General features: G+C 36.5%; 1 protein-coding gene across 11 annotated transcripts in view; it reads right to left on the minus strand.

Moving 5' to 3' along the window:
* Trip4 (thyroid hormone receptor interactor 4) overlaps positions 1-22,614 on the minus strand; it is a 72,959-nt gene that overhangs the window by 36,672 nt on the left and 13,673 nt on the right. For 4 of the 11 annotated variants that reach the window (XR_007343954.1, XR_001502962.2, XM_048793663.1 and 1 more), the window contains exons 1-7: positions 20,035-20,209; positions 13,090-13,259; positions 12,359-12,492; positions 8,032-8,244; positions 5,944-6,022; positions 4,339-4,468; positions 1,428-1,643 (exon numbers count right to left, since the gene is read on the minus strand). Coding sequence is in view for 9 of the 11 variants with exons in the window: in XM_048793663.1 (XP_048649620.1) it covers positions 1,428-1,643; positions 4,339-4,468; positions 5,944-6,022; positions 8,032-8,244; positions 12,359-12,492; positions 13,090-13,259; positions 20,035-20,135 (1,043 nt within the window). In the remaining 2 variants the exon portion in view is untranslated. The other 7 variants (XM_048793659.1, XM_048793660.1, XM_048793661.1 and 4 more) reach the window with 6 other exon arrangements.

The raw sequence follows: 22,614 nt of genomic DNA on the forward strand, positions 1-22,614 counted from the left end.
AAGTACTCTACCTCTGAGCTATACCCCCAACCCTACTTATTAAATTTTATTTTGAAACAAGGTCTCCCTAAGTTGCTAAGGTTAGACTCAAAATAGTGATCTTTCTGCCTTAGCTGTCCTAGTAGCTAGGATTATGGGCTTGAACCACCATACCCATTTTTTTACTGGATTTTTTTTTTTTTTTTGGTCTTTTAATTTGTAGGCAGTCTTTGTAAAGTACAGCTATTGCTTCTTTGCTAAAAATTTTCAATATATTTTCTCCCAGTTTAGTACTATATTTTCATTAAAACTGTGCCAGGCACAATGGCACACAACTATATTCCCAGTGACTTGGAAGGATGATGTAGGAGTATCAAAAATTCAAGGTTAGCCAGGTTCGATGGCACACACTTGTAATCCCAGAAGCTTGGGAGGCTAAAGCAGGAGGATTGTGAGTTCAAAGCCAGCCTCAGCAAAAGCGAGATACTAAGCAACTCACCCTATCTCTAAATAAAATACAAAAAAGGGCTGGACATGTAGTGCAGTGGTTAAGTGCTCTTGAGTTCAATCCCTGGTACTAAAAAAAAAAAAAAAAAAAATTCAAGGCCAGCCTTGGTAACTTAGTGAGGCCCTTTCTCAAAATAAAAAAATAAGAGGCTGGGGTTGTGACTCAGTGATAGAGCTCTTGCCTACCATGTGTGAGGCACTAGGTTTGATCCTTAGCATCACATAAAAATAAATAAATAAATAAAAGGTATTGTGTCCATCTACAAATAAAAAAATTAAAAATTAAAAAATAAAAATAAAAAATGAAAAGGGCTGTGGATATAGTTCAGTGGTAAAGCACCCTTGGGTTTAATCCCCAGTACCAAAACAAACAAACTCATCAAAAGTTTTTAAAAAAGTAATAGTATTTTATTATAAGTAAGGACAGGTCTCCTTCATTGAAAAATTTTCTTAGCTACTTTTATATGTTTTTAAGCCCCAATAAACATTAACTTTATTTTTATTATGCTGGGGATCAAACCTAGGGTCTTGTGCATACTAGGTAAGTGCTCTACTACTGAGCTACATCTCTAGCTCTAAAAATTTGTTTTTATTTTTAAATTTTCATTTACTTATTTTTTTCCCACAGTGCTGTGGATCATCATCCTTTTTTTTTTTTTTATAGCAGGGATTGAGCCACATCCCCAGTCCTTTTTTATATTTTATTTAAAGACAGGGTCTTTTTGGGTTTCTTAGGGCCCTGGTAAGTTGCTGAGGCTGGCTTTACATGATCCTCCTAACTCAGTCTCCCAAACAGCTGGGATTACTGGCATGTGCGACTGTGCCCAGCTTGATGATCATCATTTTTAAAAATCAACAAAAACAACACCACTAAAGAAGTAAAAATCCTATATAGTCAACCTACTCCTTTGTTGAGACCCTTTCTGGTGCTGGCCACTTACCTACTGTGATATTCTGCTAATGGATTTTCTTCTTCTAGGATTTTCCGGCCAGCAAAGTCAATAGTGACCTTCTTAGAAAGTCGAGAGGCATGTCGAAGTTCTCTCAGCTCCTCTTCTCGCTTCTGCAAAGTTTCCCGCTCAATTTTGGACAACCACTGGTTAGAATCACTGGCAAAGTAATCTGACTCATCATCAATGACCTGGGTCCTTCGAATACTAAAAACAAACAAACACATGACAATTAAGCCACATGTTGACAAACACAGAATTATTAATGAGGAACTGTTTCAAGGTAACTTACTCTTTTGCTAGTCTAGAGGTTACTGTCTGAAATACAAAGTCCAAGAATATTACAAAAACAGGTGAAACTCAGCCTGATTACCAGCTTTTGCATATATCTTTTTTTGTTTGTTTGTTTATTGATACCAGGGATTGAACTCATGGGCATTCCACCAGTGAGTCACACCCCAAACGCTATTTTGTATTTTATTTAGAGACAGGGTCTCACTGAGTTGCTTAGCACATCGCTGTTGCTGAGGCTGACTTTGAACTCACCATCCTCCTGCCTCAGCCTCCAGAGCTCTATTACTAAGCCACAGCCCCAAGCTGGGATTACAGGCATGCAGGACACCAGCTGGGCTGCATATATCTTATCTCCAATGCAGCTTTAGAACTCATTTCAATCTCAGACAGAAAAGGCATAGTACCATAATTCATTATCATTCTTCCTTTCTGCATACTCCAGCTTTCACCTTCTGATACCTGGGCTTCAGTATGATTTTACTGCATCAGAGTTCATGTTCTGGCAACTTACTCAATATTCTAATTTTTCTACAACTGGGATCCAGTCTATTACTGATAGGCCCATTTGCTTACTAGAGTTTTACCCTGAAATCTGTCCTAAGGCTTAATTATCTATTCTTAGGACATACTATTATTTGACTACTATGACAGTTTCCATCTCCATACCCCATCTCTAGGACTTTACTAACACAATGGGGCAAAGTTCCAAGATATGATAATCAGGCCTATCTCTAAGATCATACTGTCAAAGAAACAGAACTATAAGTAGTCTTAATGATCTAACTCCCATTCTATAGATAATGAACCTGGAGCTCACAGAAATTAAGTGATTACTCCAAAGTCACAAATCCAATAAAGCCTGAATTTCTACAGGTCAAGATGATGCACACCTTTAAACCAGTCTCAGCAACTTAGAAAATCCCTAAGCATCTTAGGGAAGACCCTGTCCAAAAAAAATTTTTTAAAGGGCTGGGGATATAGCTTAATGTTAAGTGACCCAAACACACACACACAGACACACACACAAAAAAAAAAAGAAAAAGAAAAAACTCAATTTCTCTATAATAACGAATCAGTGATAAACATAGGCATAAAGAAAAAAACTGAAATCAGGTTCATATGTAATCCCAGCTTCTCTGGAGACTGAAGAAGAGGATCACAGTTAAAGGTCAGCTTCAACAATTTAGTAAGACTGTCACAAAATAAAAAGGACTGGGGATGTAGCTCAGTAGCACATGTGAGGCACTAGGTTTGATGCTCAGCATCACATAAAAAAAACCTAAATAAACAAAGGTATTGTGTCTATCTACAACTAAAAATATTTTTTAAAATTATGGGTGATATGTGATTGATAATGATAGTAAATGATTGTTACTGGTTTATGTATTTGCTAGGTTATTCATTATATATTTACTAGGTTATCATTAAATTTTATATTTATTTTTAGATAGTCAAGATGAAACCCAGTGTCTCATACACACTTATGTGATCTACCACTGAGATACTCCCCTAACTCTTATCCTTATTTTAGAGTGTATTCCTTCTACTTACAATAATGCTGTGTTATGCGAGTAGTGGCCTCAAATATCTCATGCATCTCTCTATTTCATTTTGTTTTCAGTGCTGGGTATCAAACCCATGGCCTCACATACATGGCAAGTGTTCTACCACTGAGCTATACTCCTAGCCCCTATAGTATCTCTTGGATTGCATGGTTTTCTGTTGCATTAGTTCAATCTTGTGTTTTGATCATCATGGCCCTACGAGCAATAGGCTCTGCCATAAATACATATACCACACAGCCTAGGTAAGTAATAGGCTACATCACCTAAGTTTGTGCAAATAAACTTTATGATTTTCAACAATGACAAAATCACTTAAAACATATTTCTCAGAACACATCTCCATCCATCGTTAAGCAATAAATGATTGCATACGTTGACTAGATGAATAAATGGCTGCAAGTGAAATAAGTAGGGAATTATGACAACCCAAGTCAACTGTCCAGGGGGTATACTAGCATTTGCCAAAACAAACTGATGCAGGGCCAGACACAGTGACACATACATGTAATCAGAGCAATGCAGGAGGCTGAGGCAGGAGGATCACAAATCTGAAGCCATCCAGAGTACCTCGGTGAGACCCTATCTCAAAATAAAAAGGGCTGGGGATGTACTTCAATGGTAGAACACCCTAAGTTCAATCCCTAGTACCAGAAAAACAAACAAACAAAAAATAAACTGGTGCAGGATACGATTCTCTTGGTGAGAGCCTATTTTATTCAAACACAGATTCAAAAACAAGATGTAGGCCTCCTATACAGAGCATCCAGCTCTTCTTTGTAAACTCTTTCACATTCCACTTTGAGAAGGTATCAAATGCCAAAATAGTGTTTTGTGTTTTTTTTATTTTTATTTTTGTAGTTGTAGATGGACAGCATACTTTTATTTTATTTTGTTTTTATTTCTATGTGTTGCTGAGGATCAAACCCAGTGCTTCACATGTGCTAGGCAAGCACTCTGCCACTGAGCTACAGCCCTAGCCCCAAAATTTTTAATGGCGTGGAAAAGTCTATTTCTTAGCATTTGTTATTCTAACCATATCATACCTAGTTCTGTCAAACTCTAACAGTTTATCTTTATGCTTGATAGCCTTCTCCAGACCAGACTTAATTCGAGATTCTTGATGAGGAAGAAGGTCCTTGGTAGAGATGTCTACCTTTCCAGAATTCTCCATCCCTGAAATTGAATAAGGAAATCAAATGATATCAGCCTATATAGTACAAATTAGCTGTATTACTGTTCAGCAAAGAACAAAATATGGGAAGATCTCATTCTGATCTGCTGGTCTGGAGCCTTCATTTCAATGGAAAACAACCAAGTACAGAGGCCAGGTCTAACTTTTAAAGTATCAAGTGTTGCTTGATATGTAATAGGTACTCAATGAATGTTGAGGTCCTTTTCTTCCCTTACAGAATTTTGGATCACTAAAGGTACTAAAGTGTTTAAACACACAACATAAAAATGACTGATAGTACTGAAGATATAGCTAGCAATTAATCAATCAATCAACAAAATTAAATGCTGTAAAAATGAAAACCTTTACTGAGTAGGGCTGACTATCATTTTTAAATATACTTTTACAAATCAAAACAAAAATAATGGAAGAAAAAAAGAAAAATTTCAGGAAGAGAGCAAAAATGAAAAGTTTAATGTAAAAGCATTTAATATAAATTAAATTATTTAATTCTCACAATAATATTAGAAATTAGCTTGAAATTATATTTGTTATAAAGTTAAGGAAATTGAAATTCACAGATGATGATAAATCAAACGGTATCAGCCTACAGTACAAATTAGCTGTACTACTGTTCAGCAAAGAACAAAATATGGGAAGAGTTCACTAAATTAGAAAATAGGAGGAATTAGCCAGGTGTGGTGATGCACACCCAAATACAAGTGACTCAGGAGGCTGAGGGAGGAGGATGGCAAATTCAAGACCAGCCTGTCTCAAAATAAAAAAGGGTTTGGGGTATAGCTCAGTGGCAAAGCATCTCTGAGTTCAATTCCAGTACCACCACCAAAAAAAAAGAAAGAAAAGAAAAGAAAAAAGAAACAAGGAGGAATTAGCCTGGTATGATGGTACATACCTATACTCCCAGCTACTTAGGAGCCTGGGCAGGAGGATCACTTGAGGGTTAAGCCTTGGCAACATAGCAAGACCCAGTCTCAAAAAATAAATAAATAAAAATGTAGACATGTTCAACCTCACTAACAATTTCAAAAATTAGGGCTGGAGATGTAGCTCAGTGGTAGAGTACTTGCCTAGCATATATGAGTCCCTGGATTCAGTCCCTGGCACCACACACATACTCTTTAATAGAGAGACAGGGAGAGGGGGAGAGAAAGAGAGAAAGAGAAATTCTCTTTTCTTTATTTCTTAACTTATTTGGTTACTTATTTATATGAGTTTGAGCTCATGGATATTAATTTTATTCTTTGAGCTGTGATCCAATGTACTATTATATATTTGTTACTCAAAGTTATGTAGCTAAAATAGTAAAATTTAAAAAAATAAGTGCTTCTTGAATAGATGAATGAATAAACTGCATCTTTTATAAACTGCATCTTTCATACCACAATATAGGAAAGAAAAACAACCATAGATACAAGTTGTACCCATCACCACAGTCATTTAGAAGATTCCTGTCTACCTGACATGAGCTTCTTCAGCAATTTCTGGCTTTTGTTTGAGTCACGCTGTAAAATATCCTGTTCTTCATGTGTACATACCTGTAAAATAATAAGAGAAGGACACATGATCTAACAGTTAAATTATATTGTTCACTTGATATACCTTAAATGTAACCTTAAATTATACATTAGATATGACAATAAAATGACATTATTGATGCTTTTCATCAGGACAAATCTATTAAAACACATTAAACTAAATAAGTTTTTCCTTCTCTCTTCATTTCCTTTTTATGAGACATACAAAAAATAAAAAACTACCTCACTGCAAGTATATCTAACACTTGGTAGGGTTTTATTTTCTATTTATTTAAATCTACTGTACTTTCAAAGGACAAATATTTGTCTTTGGAACACTAGAAAAATCAAGTAAGACTTTTTATTAAGTCTTCTGATTCTAGAAAAAAAGAACCAGAAAAAGAAGCAGATTACAGTACCACTAGTGAAAATTAGATTTACTTTTATACTATGATTTACTTTTATACTAAATATATATGCACACACACATTTTTTTGCAGTGCTGAGGATGGAACCCAGGGCCTCATGCATGCTAGGCAAGGTATCTACCACTCAGTTACATCTCTAGCCCAACTATATATATTTTGTTTCTTTGCTTTCAAACATAACAAACTTAGAAAATAATGAATATGTTAAGCAAAGAAAGCTCCATTTAATATAAAATTATTGCAAGTTTTAGAAGGAAGCTGAGAAGGGACTATGTCAAACTTATCAAATTTAAGACTTTAAGACCAATCTGGTTTGCATTACTATTTCTTGAACTGAACAGACCTAAGAGAAAAAATTCACTGCCTCTTTTTTTTTTTTTTTTTGGTACTGGGGATTGAACCCAGGGGCACTTAACCACTGAACCACTTCCCCAGCCTTTTTGTATTTTATTTAGAGACAGGGTCTCACTAAGGGCCTTGCTAAGTTGCTGAGGGTGGCTTTGAACTCTTGATCCTCCTGCCTCAGCCTCCCAAGTTGCTGGGATTAGAGGTGTGAACCACTATGCCCAGCTAACTGCTATTTTATAAACATGGTGAAAACTACATTTTTCAGGTCATTCAGTTGTCTATCAGTTTAATCTCTGAGTATGTGGAAAAATCAAGAGTCCATTAGAGAAAATACAGCAATATAAAACAGATGCCTTTATCAACATCAAATGTTATTGCTTCTGCCAGACAGCTCAACTGGTAAAATAAGCTTTTCAGACAGCTCTTTAGAGTTTTTAAGAGTCATTATTGCTATTTCTCTTTTTTCCTTTTTTATCTTTGGTAGTGCTGGGGATTGAATCCAGGGCCTCATACATGTTAGGCAAGTGTTCTACCATTAAGCCAGATCCCCACATCCCTAGCCCTATTACTACTGCATTCTTTTTGTGTTTATTAATTTTTAGTTGTAGTTGGACACAATATCTTTATTATTTATTTATTTATTTATTTATTTATTTTTATGTGGTTCTGAGGATCGAACCCAGGGCCTTGTACGTGCGAGGTGAGTGCTCTATTGCTGAGCCACAACCCCAGGCCTACTACTACATTCTTAAGGTCATTTCTTAAACAAAGCAAAGTTATAACAGGTGTTGTTCCAGAAACAGAAGCTATGAAGTCTTAAAGATTATGTCACCATGACTCTTGCCCCTACAGATATAAGCCACATCTGAAGACTACAAAAAATCCTGACACTTCAAGCTCTAAAGTTTTTAGTTTTGCTTTTTTTTGGTCCCAGGGATTGAACATAGGGCTCTTAACTACTCAGCCACATCTCAGCCTTTTTATATTTTTAGTCTGAGACAGGGTCTTGCTGAGTTGCTTAGGGCCTTGCTAAATTGCTGAGACTGCCTTTGAACTTGAGATGCTCCTGCCTCAGGCTCCTGAGCCACTGGGATTATAGGCGTGCTCCACAATGCCTGGCACAACCTGGGGTTTCTAATCAAATCCCTGCTACTAGAATCCTTGGGGAAGAAATTTACTAAGAAAAAGGGAAATTGCTAGGGATCTGAATGGCTCTGTGTATTAACACAATAAAACATTAGAAAAAAAATTTACCAGAGATCCACAGAATAAGCAGGGGCCGGAACCCTCTTGTTCACAGACGATCCGCCCACAGATGAGACAGTTATTGATGAGCTTATGCTTCTGGCCCAGGCAGTCACAAGGGTGGCGACCAGGAAGTAGGACTGCAAGCTTGTCCTGTCCCTCTCTTGTGTATAAATTGACAAATTTTGTCTTCTTCTTTACAGAGCTACTGTTCTCTTGTGCCTAATTGTACAAAGACATCACAATAACACTGAACAATGAGAATGAAAAGAATGAAGGAGGGAAAACCTCAGTTCTAGTCCATAACAACATATATATATACTGTCCAAGAAATCATGAAAGAAGTGAGAGGGAGAAATACAAACTACTCAAAATTAAGGGGCTGAGGAAAGGCTATGCTCCATAGAAATAGGCTAATAATTTCCTTGTCTTTTTTTGCTAGCAGCCCTCAATCTCCTACTATGGCTGGAGGAACATAAATATAGCATTCAAAGCTGTATGACATCTTAAAGCATAGCTAAATTGGAGATTATAGATTATAAGATTATAGATTATAATCTATAATTATAGATTATAGATTATAAGAATGCGGGCTGGGGATGTGGCTCAAGCGGTAGCGTGCTCGCCCGGCATGCGTGCAGCCCGGGTTCAAGCCTCAGCACCACATACAAAAACAAAGATGATGTATCCGCCGAAAACTAAAATAAAATAAAATAAATAAATATTTAAAAAAAAAAAGAAACAAGAATGCCTTTAAAAGAAGATGACATTTGTGGATTTGTGGACAATCAATAAGAAAAATGAGAAATTTGTTCAATCAGAAATTAATAATAATTAAAAAATGGGCAAATATTTAAATAAGAACTTTATAACAAAAGATATCCAAATACCATATAGACACATGAAAAGGTACTCAACTTTATTAGTCATTACAATAATACAAAACGGGACTAGGGGTGTAGCTCAGGAGCATAGTTGCCCAGTATGCATGAAGCTCTGGGTTCAGTCCCCAGAACTACTGGGGAAAAAAACCCAATCTCAACCAACCAACCAACCAATCAATCGAACAAAAAATAGCCAATTCTAAACTATGATGATGGAAATCAAGATGGTGTTTTCCCTTAGGAAAACCTGTATTTTCAATTTAGCCATTCTAATTGGTATGTAGTAGTAGTGCAGTGTGATTATATTTTGCATTATTTTAATGACTAATGAAGTTGAGAACCTTTTCATGTGTCTGCTCTTCACTTTTATTATGAAGTTCTTTGGAGGGCTGAGATTTTTTTTTTTTTAGTACTTGGGACATCTTGTAGAGGGACAAGAAATGTTTTGTTTCTAGTTTTAAATATCCATAGCATGGTCAGTTTGTGAAAATTCATCTTTTCACTTGTGTATTTAGATTACTTAATAAAAAGTAAACAAAACAAAACAAAACCAGATCCACCAGCCTCTGACACTTAAAAAGTATAGATGCCTTTCTTTGCAACCATGTTGTGAACTTACTTTCTCTTTGCGAGTTTCTCGATTATTTCCAGAAACTGATGTTTTAGAAAAGAAAAATCTTAAGAGTTCCAGTCTATGGGAAACTGACTACAAGGAAGTAAGTAAGTAAAGAGAGCTGGTAAAATGCTCTCATGTCCAAAGCAAAAAGATGAGATATAGTGACAATACCAAATAGAAGTCAGTGAAGGCAAGAATGAAAACCTAAGACAAAGAAATGCTTAAGATTTTATCTAATCTAACAGGTTGCCACTTTTAAAAATTAACCAATATTATATTTTTGAATCTCAGAGATGGTGGTGGTGAGACGATTTAAAATCTCTAAGAACAAATTTGTATTCTGATTCCCTTTAAAGTATCCATTTATATTAAAACAAAGTATTTGAGGAATTGAGGAGTATGCTTTGATGAGGTCTCTCATTCATAATGGACAATAAATATTTATTTAGAAAGAGAAGGGGAGAGACAAAAATAGTAGAGAGAAGGGGAGATCGAGGCAAGCAGGAAAAGGCATAGTATGTCACTCCACAATCTAAAATCTGAAATGGATTACTTTTGTTGTAGTTGTTTTGTTTTTCACAGTTCTGGGGATTGAACCCAGGGACACTGTGCCAGTTAGCTACATCCCCAGCCTTTTTTATTTTGAGAGAGGATCTCACTAAATGGATGAGACTGGCCTCAAACCTGTATCACTGCCTCAGCCTCCTGAATAGCTAGGATTATAGGCGTCCACCACCACACCCAGCTTATATTTTTGAGTTATGTAAATATGTTAGAAGTATCTGAACATTTCCACAGTTTGTGTTTTATTTTTGGTACAGGATTGAACCCAGGTTCACTCTATCACTGAACACATTCCAGGTACCTCAGCCTGCTGGGAGTCCCTTACAGGCATGTTCCACTGTGCCTAGTTCTGGACGTAAGCTGCCAAAGTGTCCCTAGACAGTTTAAATCAATATACATTGCTACCAGTAGTGTTCAGAATGTTCCTAACTTAATACAACTTCGTTATCACTGAGTAATTTGTTGTGGTGGTGGTGGTACTGGGGATTGAACGCAGGGTGCTCTACCATTGAGCTATATCCCCAGCTAGTCTTTTTTTTTTTTTTTTTCTTTTGTCCTTTTCTTCCCCCCAACCCTTTTTATTTTTTGTTTTAAGACAGGGTCTTGTTAAGTTACCTAAGCTAGCCTTGGACTCTCAATCCTGCTGCTTAGTCTTCTGAGTAACTGGAATTACAGGCACGTGCTACTGTGCTCAGCTTTAATGTGTAATTATTTATTAGTAGAATAATCAGACAGCCTGGTTTGCTTAGGAGTTGGGGGAGGGAGTGTCCCAGGACATGAGAGTTTCAATGCTAAAACTTAAAAAGTCCCAAACAAACAAGGAAAAAAGACGACAAATTGGTCACCTTAATTATAAGTAAAGTTAAACACCTTTCTATACTAATCATCTATGCTTTTCTTTTGCTTCTGAAGGTCTTTGTTTTTGTGGTACTGGGGAGTGAGTCCAGTGCCATTCAACCACCAAGCCCCATCACCAACTCTTTTTATTTTTTATTTTAAGACAGGGTCTTGCTAAGGTGCCCAGGCTGGCCTCAAACTTGCAATCCTCCCGACTCAGCTTCTTGCTCAGCTTCCCAAATTATTGGCACAACACCTGGCTGTTTGTGATAGTCTTTGCTCATTTCATTCCTATTGACAAAAAACTTTCATTCTTCTATTACTTCTCTTTAATTTAATATTAATTATTTTTCAAACACTTTTAAATTCTCCCTCATCCCCTCTCCCAGCACTGGGGATTGAACTCACCAATTTGCATGTGCTCAGCAAATGCTGTATCAATGAGGTACACTCTAAGCCCACCTACGTTTGTTTGTTTTTGTGGTAATGGGGATTGAATTCAGGGGCACTTTACTACTGAGCTACGTCTCCAATCCTTTTCATTTTTTATTTTTAAGACAAGGTCTTACTAAATTGCCCAAGAGGGGGACTCAAATGTGCAATCATCCTCTGCCTTAGCTTCCTATATCCCTGGCATTACAGGCATGTGCCACTGTGTCTTAGTGTCCTATATCCCTGGGATTATAGGAATGTGCCACTGTGCCTGCCCTATGTTTTTTTCTTGGTAATCACACTCAAAATTTTTGAGTTCAGTACTTCAATCTTAGTTTAATTAACTATTATTTCTTTGGGGAAATTTAGCTTATCAAATTTCCCTGATTATAAACATTTGTTTTCCTTAAGAGTTATTGTGAGAGCCAAGAGAGACTAGGAAATAAGTTTTGAAGGCTAGATGATAATAATAATATTAGAGAAGACTGGTTCAAGAAAGGAACACCTTTTTTTTTTTTTTTTAAACAAAGTTCAGGTTTTTTTAACTTTACTTTTTATAATTTTTTTTAATGTTTATTTTTTAGTTTTAGGTGGACACAATATCTTTATTTTATTTTTATGTGGTGCTGAGAATCGAACCCAGTGTCTCACACATGCTAGGCAAGTGAGCTACCACTAAGCCACAACCCCAGCCAAAAGGAATACCTTTAATAATAGCAAGCATTGTGCATTCTTTCAGCATTAACCTACAAAATGTTGAAGTTGAAACCCGCAGCATGTCATTATTTTCTATCAGTTGGATAGTATGTATTAAATTCAATCCATAGAACCACCGAACAAAAAAACCTACCATATAGAAAGCAATATGTCATCATTATCATCTAAATTCATGTATTTGTTGAAAATTGCCACTGCAGATCAATTTTTACACTTCACTCTCTAAAAAATATTAGTCACTTCTTCTCCATAGAGGCAGAAAAAGCTTCATTCTATAAGTACTCACCTTGGCCAAATCAAAAGGTGTTTTGACCTCTATAGTTGTGTCATGTTCAGCAAATGCAGGAACTTCCTGTTTATTTCTTCCTTTCCGCCTACCACGCTTTAGCTGGTCTCCTGATTTATGCATATCAAAACTTTCTTTAAAGAATAAACACACAATCACACAAAGATTGATAATAGTAAGAATCATTAGTTAACAACTTTTTCTTTTTTTTTAATCACAGTACTGGCATTTGAACCTAGGGCCTCACCCCACATGTATTAGTTAACTTGAATAGGTAATAAAAAGAAAGCGATGCTTAGAATCAAGACATCAAGTCAGGCAGAATTCCTTTCAATCCAGAACTAAACTAAACCATCATTTTCAAGATTATAGTCAATGATATTAACTACTGGCTTGACTAACAATTTAAAATGTGATATTTATGATTATAAAGTAATAATGACTTAGGTCATTTACTTTGTTGTTCACCTTTTGGGAATTAAACAGAAACCTCTGTTATTTATACAATTATAATCAGTCAACATTTCTTTATTTTTTCTGTTTGGTACCAGGGATGATTAAACTCAGGGATGCTTAACAATTGAGACACATCCCCATCCCTTTTTATTTTGAGACATATGATTATGTTTTAATTAGCTGTGAAGAAATACAGGTAGCTGAAAATACTAAGACTTTTAAACCTGCTAATTTATGAACAATATTTCAACCTATACCTAATTACATTAACTTACCATCTTTTTTAAAACATTGCTGCAAAGGATCAGAAAGCAACTCCTGATCATTCTTTTGCCATTTGGTTATAAGATTTTCTATGAATTGACCTTTTTTGCCTTCATTTCCCTGGAGGAGGTCCGTCACATATTCTCGTATTTCTTCAGCACTCTCAATCGACAAAACATACCTCAGGAGGCAAAGATAAAATTTGATGAAACAAGGATAACCTACATTATGCTTTTCAATAATTATAACGGAGGTCAAGGTAGTAAAAACCATTCATTAGGGTTAGAGATGTAACTCAGTGGTAGAGGGCTTGCCTAGTATGAGTAAAACCCTGGGTTCAATACCTAGCACCTCAAAATAAAAACAAACCCTACTATTCATTAATCTATTAAAAACTTTACTTTGAACTAATACTATGCAAGATACTAGGGATATGATTAGGACAAAGACCCTGATCTCAAGAAATTAATAATCTAAACTTCATATGTATTTAACCATTTACTATTTTGATGTATTTTTAGAATCAAATCAGTGCTGTGAAGTGTTGCAGGGCTATCCTTAACATAGGAATACTTCCTATAGCTACACCTCTACATTTCCTTGGAAATGATACACACTACTTAATCTCTACATTTGCAAAATCTAAATTTCTATTATTTGCTGAAGATAGACTTATATACTATAACCTCATTATTTTTCCCTAACCAGTTATTAATTCAACATTTTTTTATACCTTTATTTTATTTATTTATTTTTATGTGGTGCTGAGGATCAAAACCAGGGCCTGGTATGTGTGAGTCAAGCACTCTGCCACTGAGCCACATCCCAGCCCCAATTCAACACTTGTAAGTCAAGGGCTGGGGCTGTAGCTCAGTGGTAGAGTGCTTGCCTCGAACGTTTTAGGCACTGGGTTCTATCTTCAGCACCACATAAAAAATAAATAAATAAAGATATTGTGTCCATCTACAACTAAAAAATTATTCTTAAAAATTTATAAATCAAGATTAGTGTCACATCAGAATAAATAGATTTTTTTTTTTTAATACCAGGGATTAAACCCAGGGGTGCTTTACCATTGAGCCACATCCCCAACCCTTTTTTAATATTTTCTTTAGAGACTGAGGCTTGCTATATTGCTTTAGGGCCTTGCAAAGTTGCTGAAGCTGGCTTTGAACTTGTGATCCTCCTGCCTCAGCCTCCAGAGCCGATGGGATTACAGGCAGGTGCCACTACTGCACGGGCAAGCAGATCTTTTTTAAGGAAATGCTATTAATTGTTTAGGAATATAAAATAATGCAACTTTCCTAGAAATCAATCAGCCAATATATTTCAAGTGTTTTAAAATAATCTAATAATTTTACTCAAAGGACCATATGTAAAATAAGAGACACAGAAAATTTTACACAAAAAAACTAATTGCATCATTATTTAAATTAGTAAAAAATCGGAAACTACCTAAATTCCAGTTGATAGGGGAAAGGATAAGTGAATTCAAGATTTTGGATTTTACGAAAGGTAATCTATTGCCAACACCAAAACTAAAATTTATGAGCTGGGTCGGGTGGTACATGCCTGTAATCCCAGCTACTCAGGAGGTTGAGAGAGGATTGCAAATTTGAGGCCAGCCTGGACAACAGAGACACCCTGCCTCAAAATAAAATTTTAAAAAAGGGCTGGGATGTGTAGCCCAGTGGATGAGTGCTTGCTTAGCATGTGTGAGGTCCTGAGTTCAATTTATAGCACTGCCAAAAAATTTAAAAAGTGAAAATTTATAAGAAATTATAATCAAGGGGTTGGGTTTATAGCTTAGCGGTAGAGCACCTGCCTAGCATGGGTGAAGCACTGGGCTTGATCCTCAGCACCACATAAAAATAAATAAATAAATAAAATAAAGGTATTGTGCCCATCTCTGACTAACAAAAAATTTATTATCAACCTGAGAACTCTTATAATAACGATAAGTAAAATAGTATATGATCCCACTTCCCATAAAAGGTGTACATACCCCAACCTATGTATAGGAAAAAGGCTAGAACATTATACACCAAAATCATTACCTTTGAGTGGTAAAGTTAAATGCAGTTTTTTTAAAAAATATTTTTTTAGTTGTGGGTAGACACAATAACTTTATTTTATTTCTTTATATGGTGCTGAGGATTGAACCCAGTGCCACACACATGCTAGGCAAGTGCTCTACCACTGAGCTGAAACCCCAGCCCCTATACAGTTTTAATTTATTTTCTTTTCCCCAGTAACAATGAATAATTTTTTAAAAATTATTTTGCATTATATTATATAACATTGCATTATAATATGCTTAGGAAAAAACACTAACAGAGAGAAAATGGTTTTCTCTAGATTGTGGCATTATGGTAATTTTGTTTCCTTCTTTATGCTTTTCTGATCTTTATTGGTTATCTACAGTAAATATATCTTATTGTTAACAAAAGAAGAAGTGATAAAAAAATATAAATTTAAATATAAGCCAGGTGGTGTGTGGCTATAATCCCAGCTACTCAGGAGGTCAAGACAGGAGGATTCCAAGTTTGAGGCCAGCCTCAGCAACTTAGTAAGACCCTGTCTCAAAAAAAAAAAAAAAAAAAAAAAAAAGGGCTGGAATATAGCTCAGTAGGTAGAGTGCCCCTGGGTTGNAACTTAGCAAGGACCCTGTCTCTAAAAAAAGGGCTGAAGATGTGGCTTCGTGGCTAAGCGCCCCTAGGCTTGATCCCCAATACCAAAAAAAAAAAAGAGAACATATTATGATCATCAGGGGCTGAGGGGTTGTAGCTCAGTGGTAGAGTGCCCCTGGGTTGTTTAATCCCCCATACAATATCAGCAAAAATGTAGATGCAAGACCCTCAAAACAGGGGCTGGGGTTGTGGCTCAGTGATAGAGCGCTTGTCTCGCATGTGTGAGGCACTGGGTTTGATCCTCAGCACCACATAAATAAAATAAAGGTACTGTGCTCACCTACAACTTAAAAAAAAAAAGACTCTCAAAGCATTTGTAATTCAGACACATTAGTGAGACACAAGAAAATTATAATAATGTTATACCCTTTAAATGTGAAAAAATAAAATCACAAAATTGTCCCATCATTGGTAGCATATGGACAAGATACTTTTCATAGTGTCATGGTGGAACTGCAGTTATGAGCTACAGGTGAACAAACCTATACCTTTGGGCTTCCTTAAGAGTATATTAGAGTCCAGGCACAATGGCACATGTCTGTAATCCTAGTGCCTAGGAAGGCTGAGGCAAGAGGATCATGAATCCAAGGCCAGCCTCAATAACTTAGCAAGGACCCTGTCTCTAAAAAAAGGGCTGAAGATGTGGCTTCGTGGCTAAGCGCCCCTAGGCTTGATCCCCAATACCAAAAAAAAAAAAGAGAACATATTATGATCATCAGGGGCTGAGGGGTTGTAGCTCAGTGGTAGAGCACTTGCCTTGTACTTATGAAACACTGGGTTTGATCCTCAGCACCACATAAAAGTAAATAAATAAAATAAGGATATTGTGTCCATCTACAACTAAAAAAAAAATTTTTTTTTAAATGATCATCAGGGCTGGGGTTGTAACTCAGCAGTAGTGCACTTGCCTGAGGCACTGTGTTTGATTCTCAGCACCACATACAAATAAATTAAAGGTCCATCAACAACTAAAAAAATATTTTTAAAAAATGATCATCAGGGCTGGGGATGTGGCTCAAGCGGTAGCAAGCTCGCCTGGCATGCGTGCGGCCCGGGTTCGATTCTCAGCACCACATACAAACAAAGATGTTGTGACCGCCGAAAACTAAAAAAAAAAATATATTAAAATTCTCTCTCTCTCTCTCTCTCTCTCTCTCTCTCTCTCCCCCTCTCTCTCTAAAAAAAAAAAATGATCATCAGATTAAAAAAAAAAGACACAATGACATTTTAGGTCTTACATATTTCAACTACCTTCTCCTCAAAGCTTACCAGTCTCCATCAAAAAACTAACTGGTAGCCAAGACGCTCAGAGCTATATGGAATCTTAAAGGATCATTTAACCTTAGAATTCCAAATTTTCACCAAGGAAGTAAAAACAGTTCTGGAAATATTTTTTAAATGTCATTTTAACAGTTTAATGAAGTATGATAAAGAACACTCATCCAAATGTGGTATATACCAAATATTATCAAAACAGTCAACTAAAAAAATGAACTCATGGAGATTGTGACACAGTTTATTTTGCTAACTCTGAACTCATCTTAATGTCTTATAAACATGTGACTGATTAGGAGTTTAATAATTCTGTGCTATTTTTAAAATTCAGATTACTCATGTAAAATTATGCAAGCTAGAACACTACTGTATTACACCTTGATAATTCTTTTTTTAAAAAAAGATGCTGATAGACCTTTATTTTGTTCATTTATTTTATGTGTACTGAGAATCAAACCCAGTGCCTCACACATGCTAGGCAAGCGCTCTGCCACTGAGCCACAACCTCAGCCCCACACCTTGATAATTCTTAATTTACTGCTAGACAAGACACAGTAAATGCCTTAGTCATGGAATAATAGCCTGTTGTGCAACAACTAGTGAATACTTTGTGGTTCAAATATTAGTACATTATATGTAATTTCAGTGATTACTGGAAGTTTGGAATACTTGTCTAACATGTACACATAAAATTAAAAAATGCAAGAAGGTGGGGGCTGAGGTTGTAGCTCAGTGACAGAGCACTTGCCTAGCATGTGCGAAGCACTGGGTTTGATCCTTAGCACCACATACAAATAAATAAAGGCATTCTGTCCATCTACAACTACGAAAAAAAAATTTTTTTAAATGCAAGCAGGTGATGGGCTTGGGTTGTGGCTCAGTGGTGGAGCGCTCACCTAGCACATGCGAGACCCTGGGTTTAATCTTCAGCACCACATAAAAATAAATAAAATAAAGGTGTTGTGTCCAACTACAACTAAAAAATAAACATAAAAAAATGCAAGCAGGTGTTCCATACTTAGTGTTTCCATTTTTTTTTGGGGGGGGGGGGCGGTTATGGGGATTGAATCCAGGGCCTTGCATATGCTAGGCAAGAACCCTACCACTGAGCTTATACCCCAGTCCTTAGTATTTCAATTTTAAAATAGAAATTTATCACTTCACTTTCAGTGGTGTGGATGAGTTTGAGGAAAACTTGAGTCTGCCAAAAAAAACCTGTTAAACCAGGATCTATGAGATCAGAATTTTCTTGATAGTGTATACTCAAAAATTTGATTCTGAGACTGAGAAGTCTGCATTTATCATCTGTAATCCATTCCAAGTTGTTGATTCATCAAAAATAGACACAATCTTTTAAGATACTAAGTGACTATAATGAACCCAGTAAATTTGAATTCACACATAATAATGTTAATAAAAACCACTTTTTTGGTACATATATTGTCAAGTCTTATTATTCAATTTGATAACATTCCACTAAATTAAAATGAATGTTTGAAAACTGTTTAACCTGATTTTGCATTCACACAAGAGTTAAGCCAAACCATGTGATATGTCTGGGTTTTTTTGGTTTTGGTAGTCTATTCAAGTGTTCAAAAACCAAAATCCTTTAAAATGGGCTGTCTTGACTCTCCTTGCCAACAAGTTTCAGTTTTCTCCCAAAGTGAAACTGCCTTACTTCCTACAAACCTAGAATCACAATTTAGGTTTCAGCATCAGTAAACAGGAATCAAATTAAGAAACACTTTCAGGTTCTTGATCAAGTCCGATTTTTGCAGACATTTTCCCCTCCACCTGAGCACGTAAAACCTATACTTTAGTTCTCAGGCAAAAGGGATCCTTTCCAGTAAATCTTTCGAGGTTGCAAACTTTTTATTTCTTTATTTTTCCCACTCATCAATAAAGTATTTATGGGCTGGGGATGTGGCTCAAGCGGTAGCGCGCTCGCCTGGCATGCGTGCGGCCCGGGTTCGATCCTCAGCACCACATACAAACAAAGATGTTGTACCTGCTGAAAACTAAAATAAATAAATAAATAAATAAATATTAAAAAATAAATAAATAAAGTATTTATTATTTTTTATTCGTGCACTATAATTATACATAATAGTGGGATTCATTATGTCATATTCGTACATACACATAACTTGATCAATCTCCTAGTACTTTCCTTTCCGAATGTTTCAAATCTTAATGAAGATCCTTCAAAGTACTCTCCCAACTTCTGCTTTACCCATCTCAGAAACTCATCAAGATAGCACAACCCAATTGTATCGTTTTTGTTGCCCCAGCAACTGGTATGTAGTAATAAAGCAACATACGTTCGTTAAACGATTGGAAGCACATATTAAATCATGTTTGCTATGTGTGTTTCAAAAGAATTTTAAACACGAAAGATAAACTCTACTAATTATTCATTTATAGATGAAGAAACCAAGGTACAGAGAAGGAAATTAAGTTGTTTAAGATTTCAAAATTGGTAAATGATAGCTGAATATAGAATATGAGTCAGGAACTACTTGCACTGTACCACATCACCCCAGTTTAAATTCCAGGTCCGACCTGACACAACTCGGACCGGGCAAACCGAAATAAAGAATCTCTAAAGACAATTTGACTTGCTGCTTCTCTCAGAGTCTATAAGGAAACTAGATCCTTGGACAATCTTATAGGGCTAATTACTACAGTTTTTCAGAAGAAAAAAACGTATATCGTACAGCTTGACAACCTTTCCAGAAGCTAAACTATAAAAGCGGAGACCAAAATTCGGCCCCTACAGACTAATTGCAGCTCTTTTATTATATTTCTTGTCTCTCATCAATTTTTTTTTAAACATATTTATTTCCGCACGCATGCCAGACGAGCGTGCTACCACTTGAGCCACATCCCCAGCCCCCTCTCATCAACTTTTCATTCCTCCCCGCTTTCCTTTTCTCTCTGCTAGTGCACATCCCAGAGCTCCTTCCCGCCTAGGACCCGAACTGGTCTCACTGCACGATCTCCTCGCTGACATCCAGGCCGAAAGTTTTCCGCAACTGCTGGGTGCACCAGAGCACCAGCGGCTCCCGGGACACCGCCCCAGCTACCGCCATCTTCCTCAGCCGGAACCAGCTGGACAACAAAAGCCCCACGTCCTGCGCGGGACTAGTTCCCTTTGCAACCCGACCTCGCTCACGCGGGTTCCGCCAGCTTGCACCGCCCGGCGCAGTTGCACCGCCCCAGCGCAGATCCCGCCCACCTGTACTGCCTCAGGCTTGTTCCCGCCTCCTTGTATTCCTTGGGAATACCCAAGCTCCCTCAGCGCGTGCTTTTCGACATTGTTTGAGGTAGAATCGAGGAAGGCCATAGGCAACACTGCCGAGAAGACAATAGAAATACCTATGAAAACTACAGTTTAGGGGAAAAAAAAAACAAAACACAATACGCTGAAAGCTGAGAGTACAGCCTTTAAATCTTTCTGTTTTTACGTAAAACATTTAAAAACAACGCACGTAAGCTATTAGTACTATATTAATTTTTGTTGTGGTGGTGGTAGTTGTTATGAATACCCTCTGTAGTCTGATTAACTAGATTCACACTCCTACAATTTCTATTTAATTTGTTGAACTAGGTCTTTTCCATTAGGGCCAAGACAATTTATTACGCTCAAAGGGGAAAATTCATAACAGGTATTGAAATTTGTCTTAGATGTTCCATATGAATTCTCAACCCAAGATAACCAGACTTAGGGGGTCCTTTGCAGTTCCCCACTCTGATAGGGCAATGGGTTGGGGAAAATGTTAGCCAAACTTTTTTGGAAAGCATTTTTTATGATTCCCGGATATTTTTTGTTTGTTTGTTTGTTTTTTGGTTACCTTTATAGGTTAAAATTTTTCATTCTTGCCGGGTGCGGCGGTGCACGCGTGTAACCCCAGCCACTCGAGAAGCTGAGGCAGGAGGATAGCAGTTTAAAGAAGCTCTAACCAATTTAGTGAGACCCTGCCTTAAAAAAAATAAAAAGGACTGGGGATGTCACTATTAAAGTAACTCTGGGTTGAATCCCTACCGCCCCTCCCCCCAAAAAACCCCAAGTTTAAAAAATTCCTATTAGCCTATTTAGACATTGAATGTTGTTTCACTTTTAAAAAAAAATTAGTTCTCGGTGGATCTTTATTTTATTTATTTATATGTGGTGCTAAAATTCGAACCCAGTGCTTTGCACATGCTAGGAAAACATTCTACCGCTTGAGCCACATCCCCAGCCCCTAAAATATTGACTTCTGGAAGACAGACTATGACTTAAATTCGTAAAAAGCACAATAGAACTTAACATATCAGGGCTGGAGTTGTACTTAGTAGTAGTGTGCCTCCCTAGCACATGTGAGGCACTGGGTTTGATCCTCAGCATCACATAAAAATAAATAAATAAAATAAAGGTGTGGTGTCCAACTAAAAATATTTTTTAAAAAAGAACTTAACACATATATGTTATAATGAAATGACCAGGTCCTCAAGAATAATTTTTTTTCATAAAGCATATGTTTATGATTACAATTTCTAGGTTGTAATGTGTGCATATAACACCATTTACAATCATTATCCTGTATTCAATTACATTTCTGCCTAAGCAAAGCAAGCACACCCAGTTAATATAACTTAAATATATTCTTTGGGATTGGGGGTGTAGCTCAGTTGTAGAAAGTTTCCTTAACAAGGCCCTAGGGTCATTTTTTTTTTTTTATTGGTACTGAGGACTGAATACCAGGTGATTAACCATTAAGCCACATCCTCAGCCCTTTTTATTTTTTATTTTGAAAGATGGTCTCACTAAATTGATGAAGATGGTCTCAACTTTGTGATCATCCTGCCTCAGCCTCTCAAATCACTGGGATTACAGCCTTGCACCACCATGCCCAGCAGCTCTGGGTTCTGTTGCCAGCCCACATTAACATAAACATGCACACCAAAGATATACTTTGGTACAAATTTAAGTAGAAATTGCATTCACACATTTAACAATATTTTTCACATCACATAGTTCTCTGTTTCATGAATTGTAAAGGAGAAGTACTTCTCCAAAGCAAATATTTCTCTTAGAATTTTTAGTACTGGGGATGGAGGGGGAAAATCCTAGGCAGTGATACTGGTCAAATTATATTGTAGATACACACAATATAACACATTTCATCATTATGTACATAATGTACCAATAAAAACATAAAAGAAAAATAATTTTAGTAGGCATGACTTTATTTTTTTTCTCTAATATGCATTCTTCATTGTCATAGTATTAAAAAGACATATAGGGCAGGGGATGTAACTCATTGGTAAGAGTGCTTGCCTAGCATATAGGATTGACTCCCAGCCATGCCCACTCCCCAAAAGACATACAAACACAACTATAGCAATAGTAATATGTAGACAGCCTCTACAGGAAAAGGTACATTTGAAATTCTTTCTAGCAATTTAACTGGCCTGTAGAATAGGAAAAAAGACTGTAGGCAGATCCAATCTTTGTAGGAATTTGATATGTGAATTCAATTCAGCCCTTTGTAGAAGGGTTTTTTTTTTTTTTGTACAGGGAATTGAACC

Source organism: Marmota marmota, unplaced genomic scaffold, assembly GCF_001458135.2.
Source record: "Marmota marmota marmota unplaced genomic scaffold, marMar, whole genome shotgun sequence".
Classification (NCBI taxonomy): domain Eukaryota; kingdom Metazoa; phylum Chordata; class Mammalia; order Rodentia; family Sciuridae; genus Marmota; species Marmota marmota.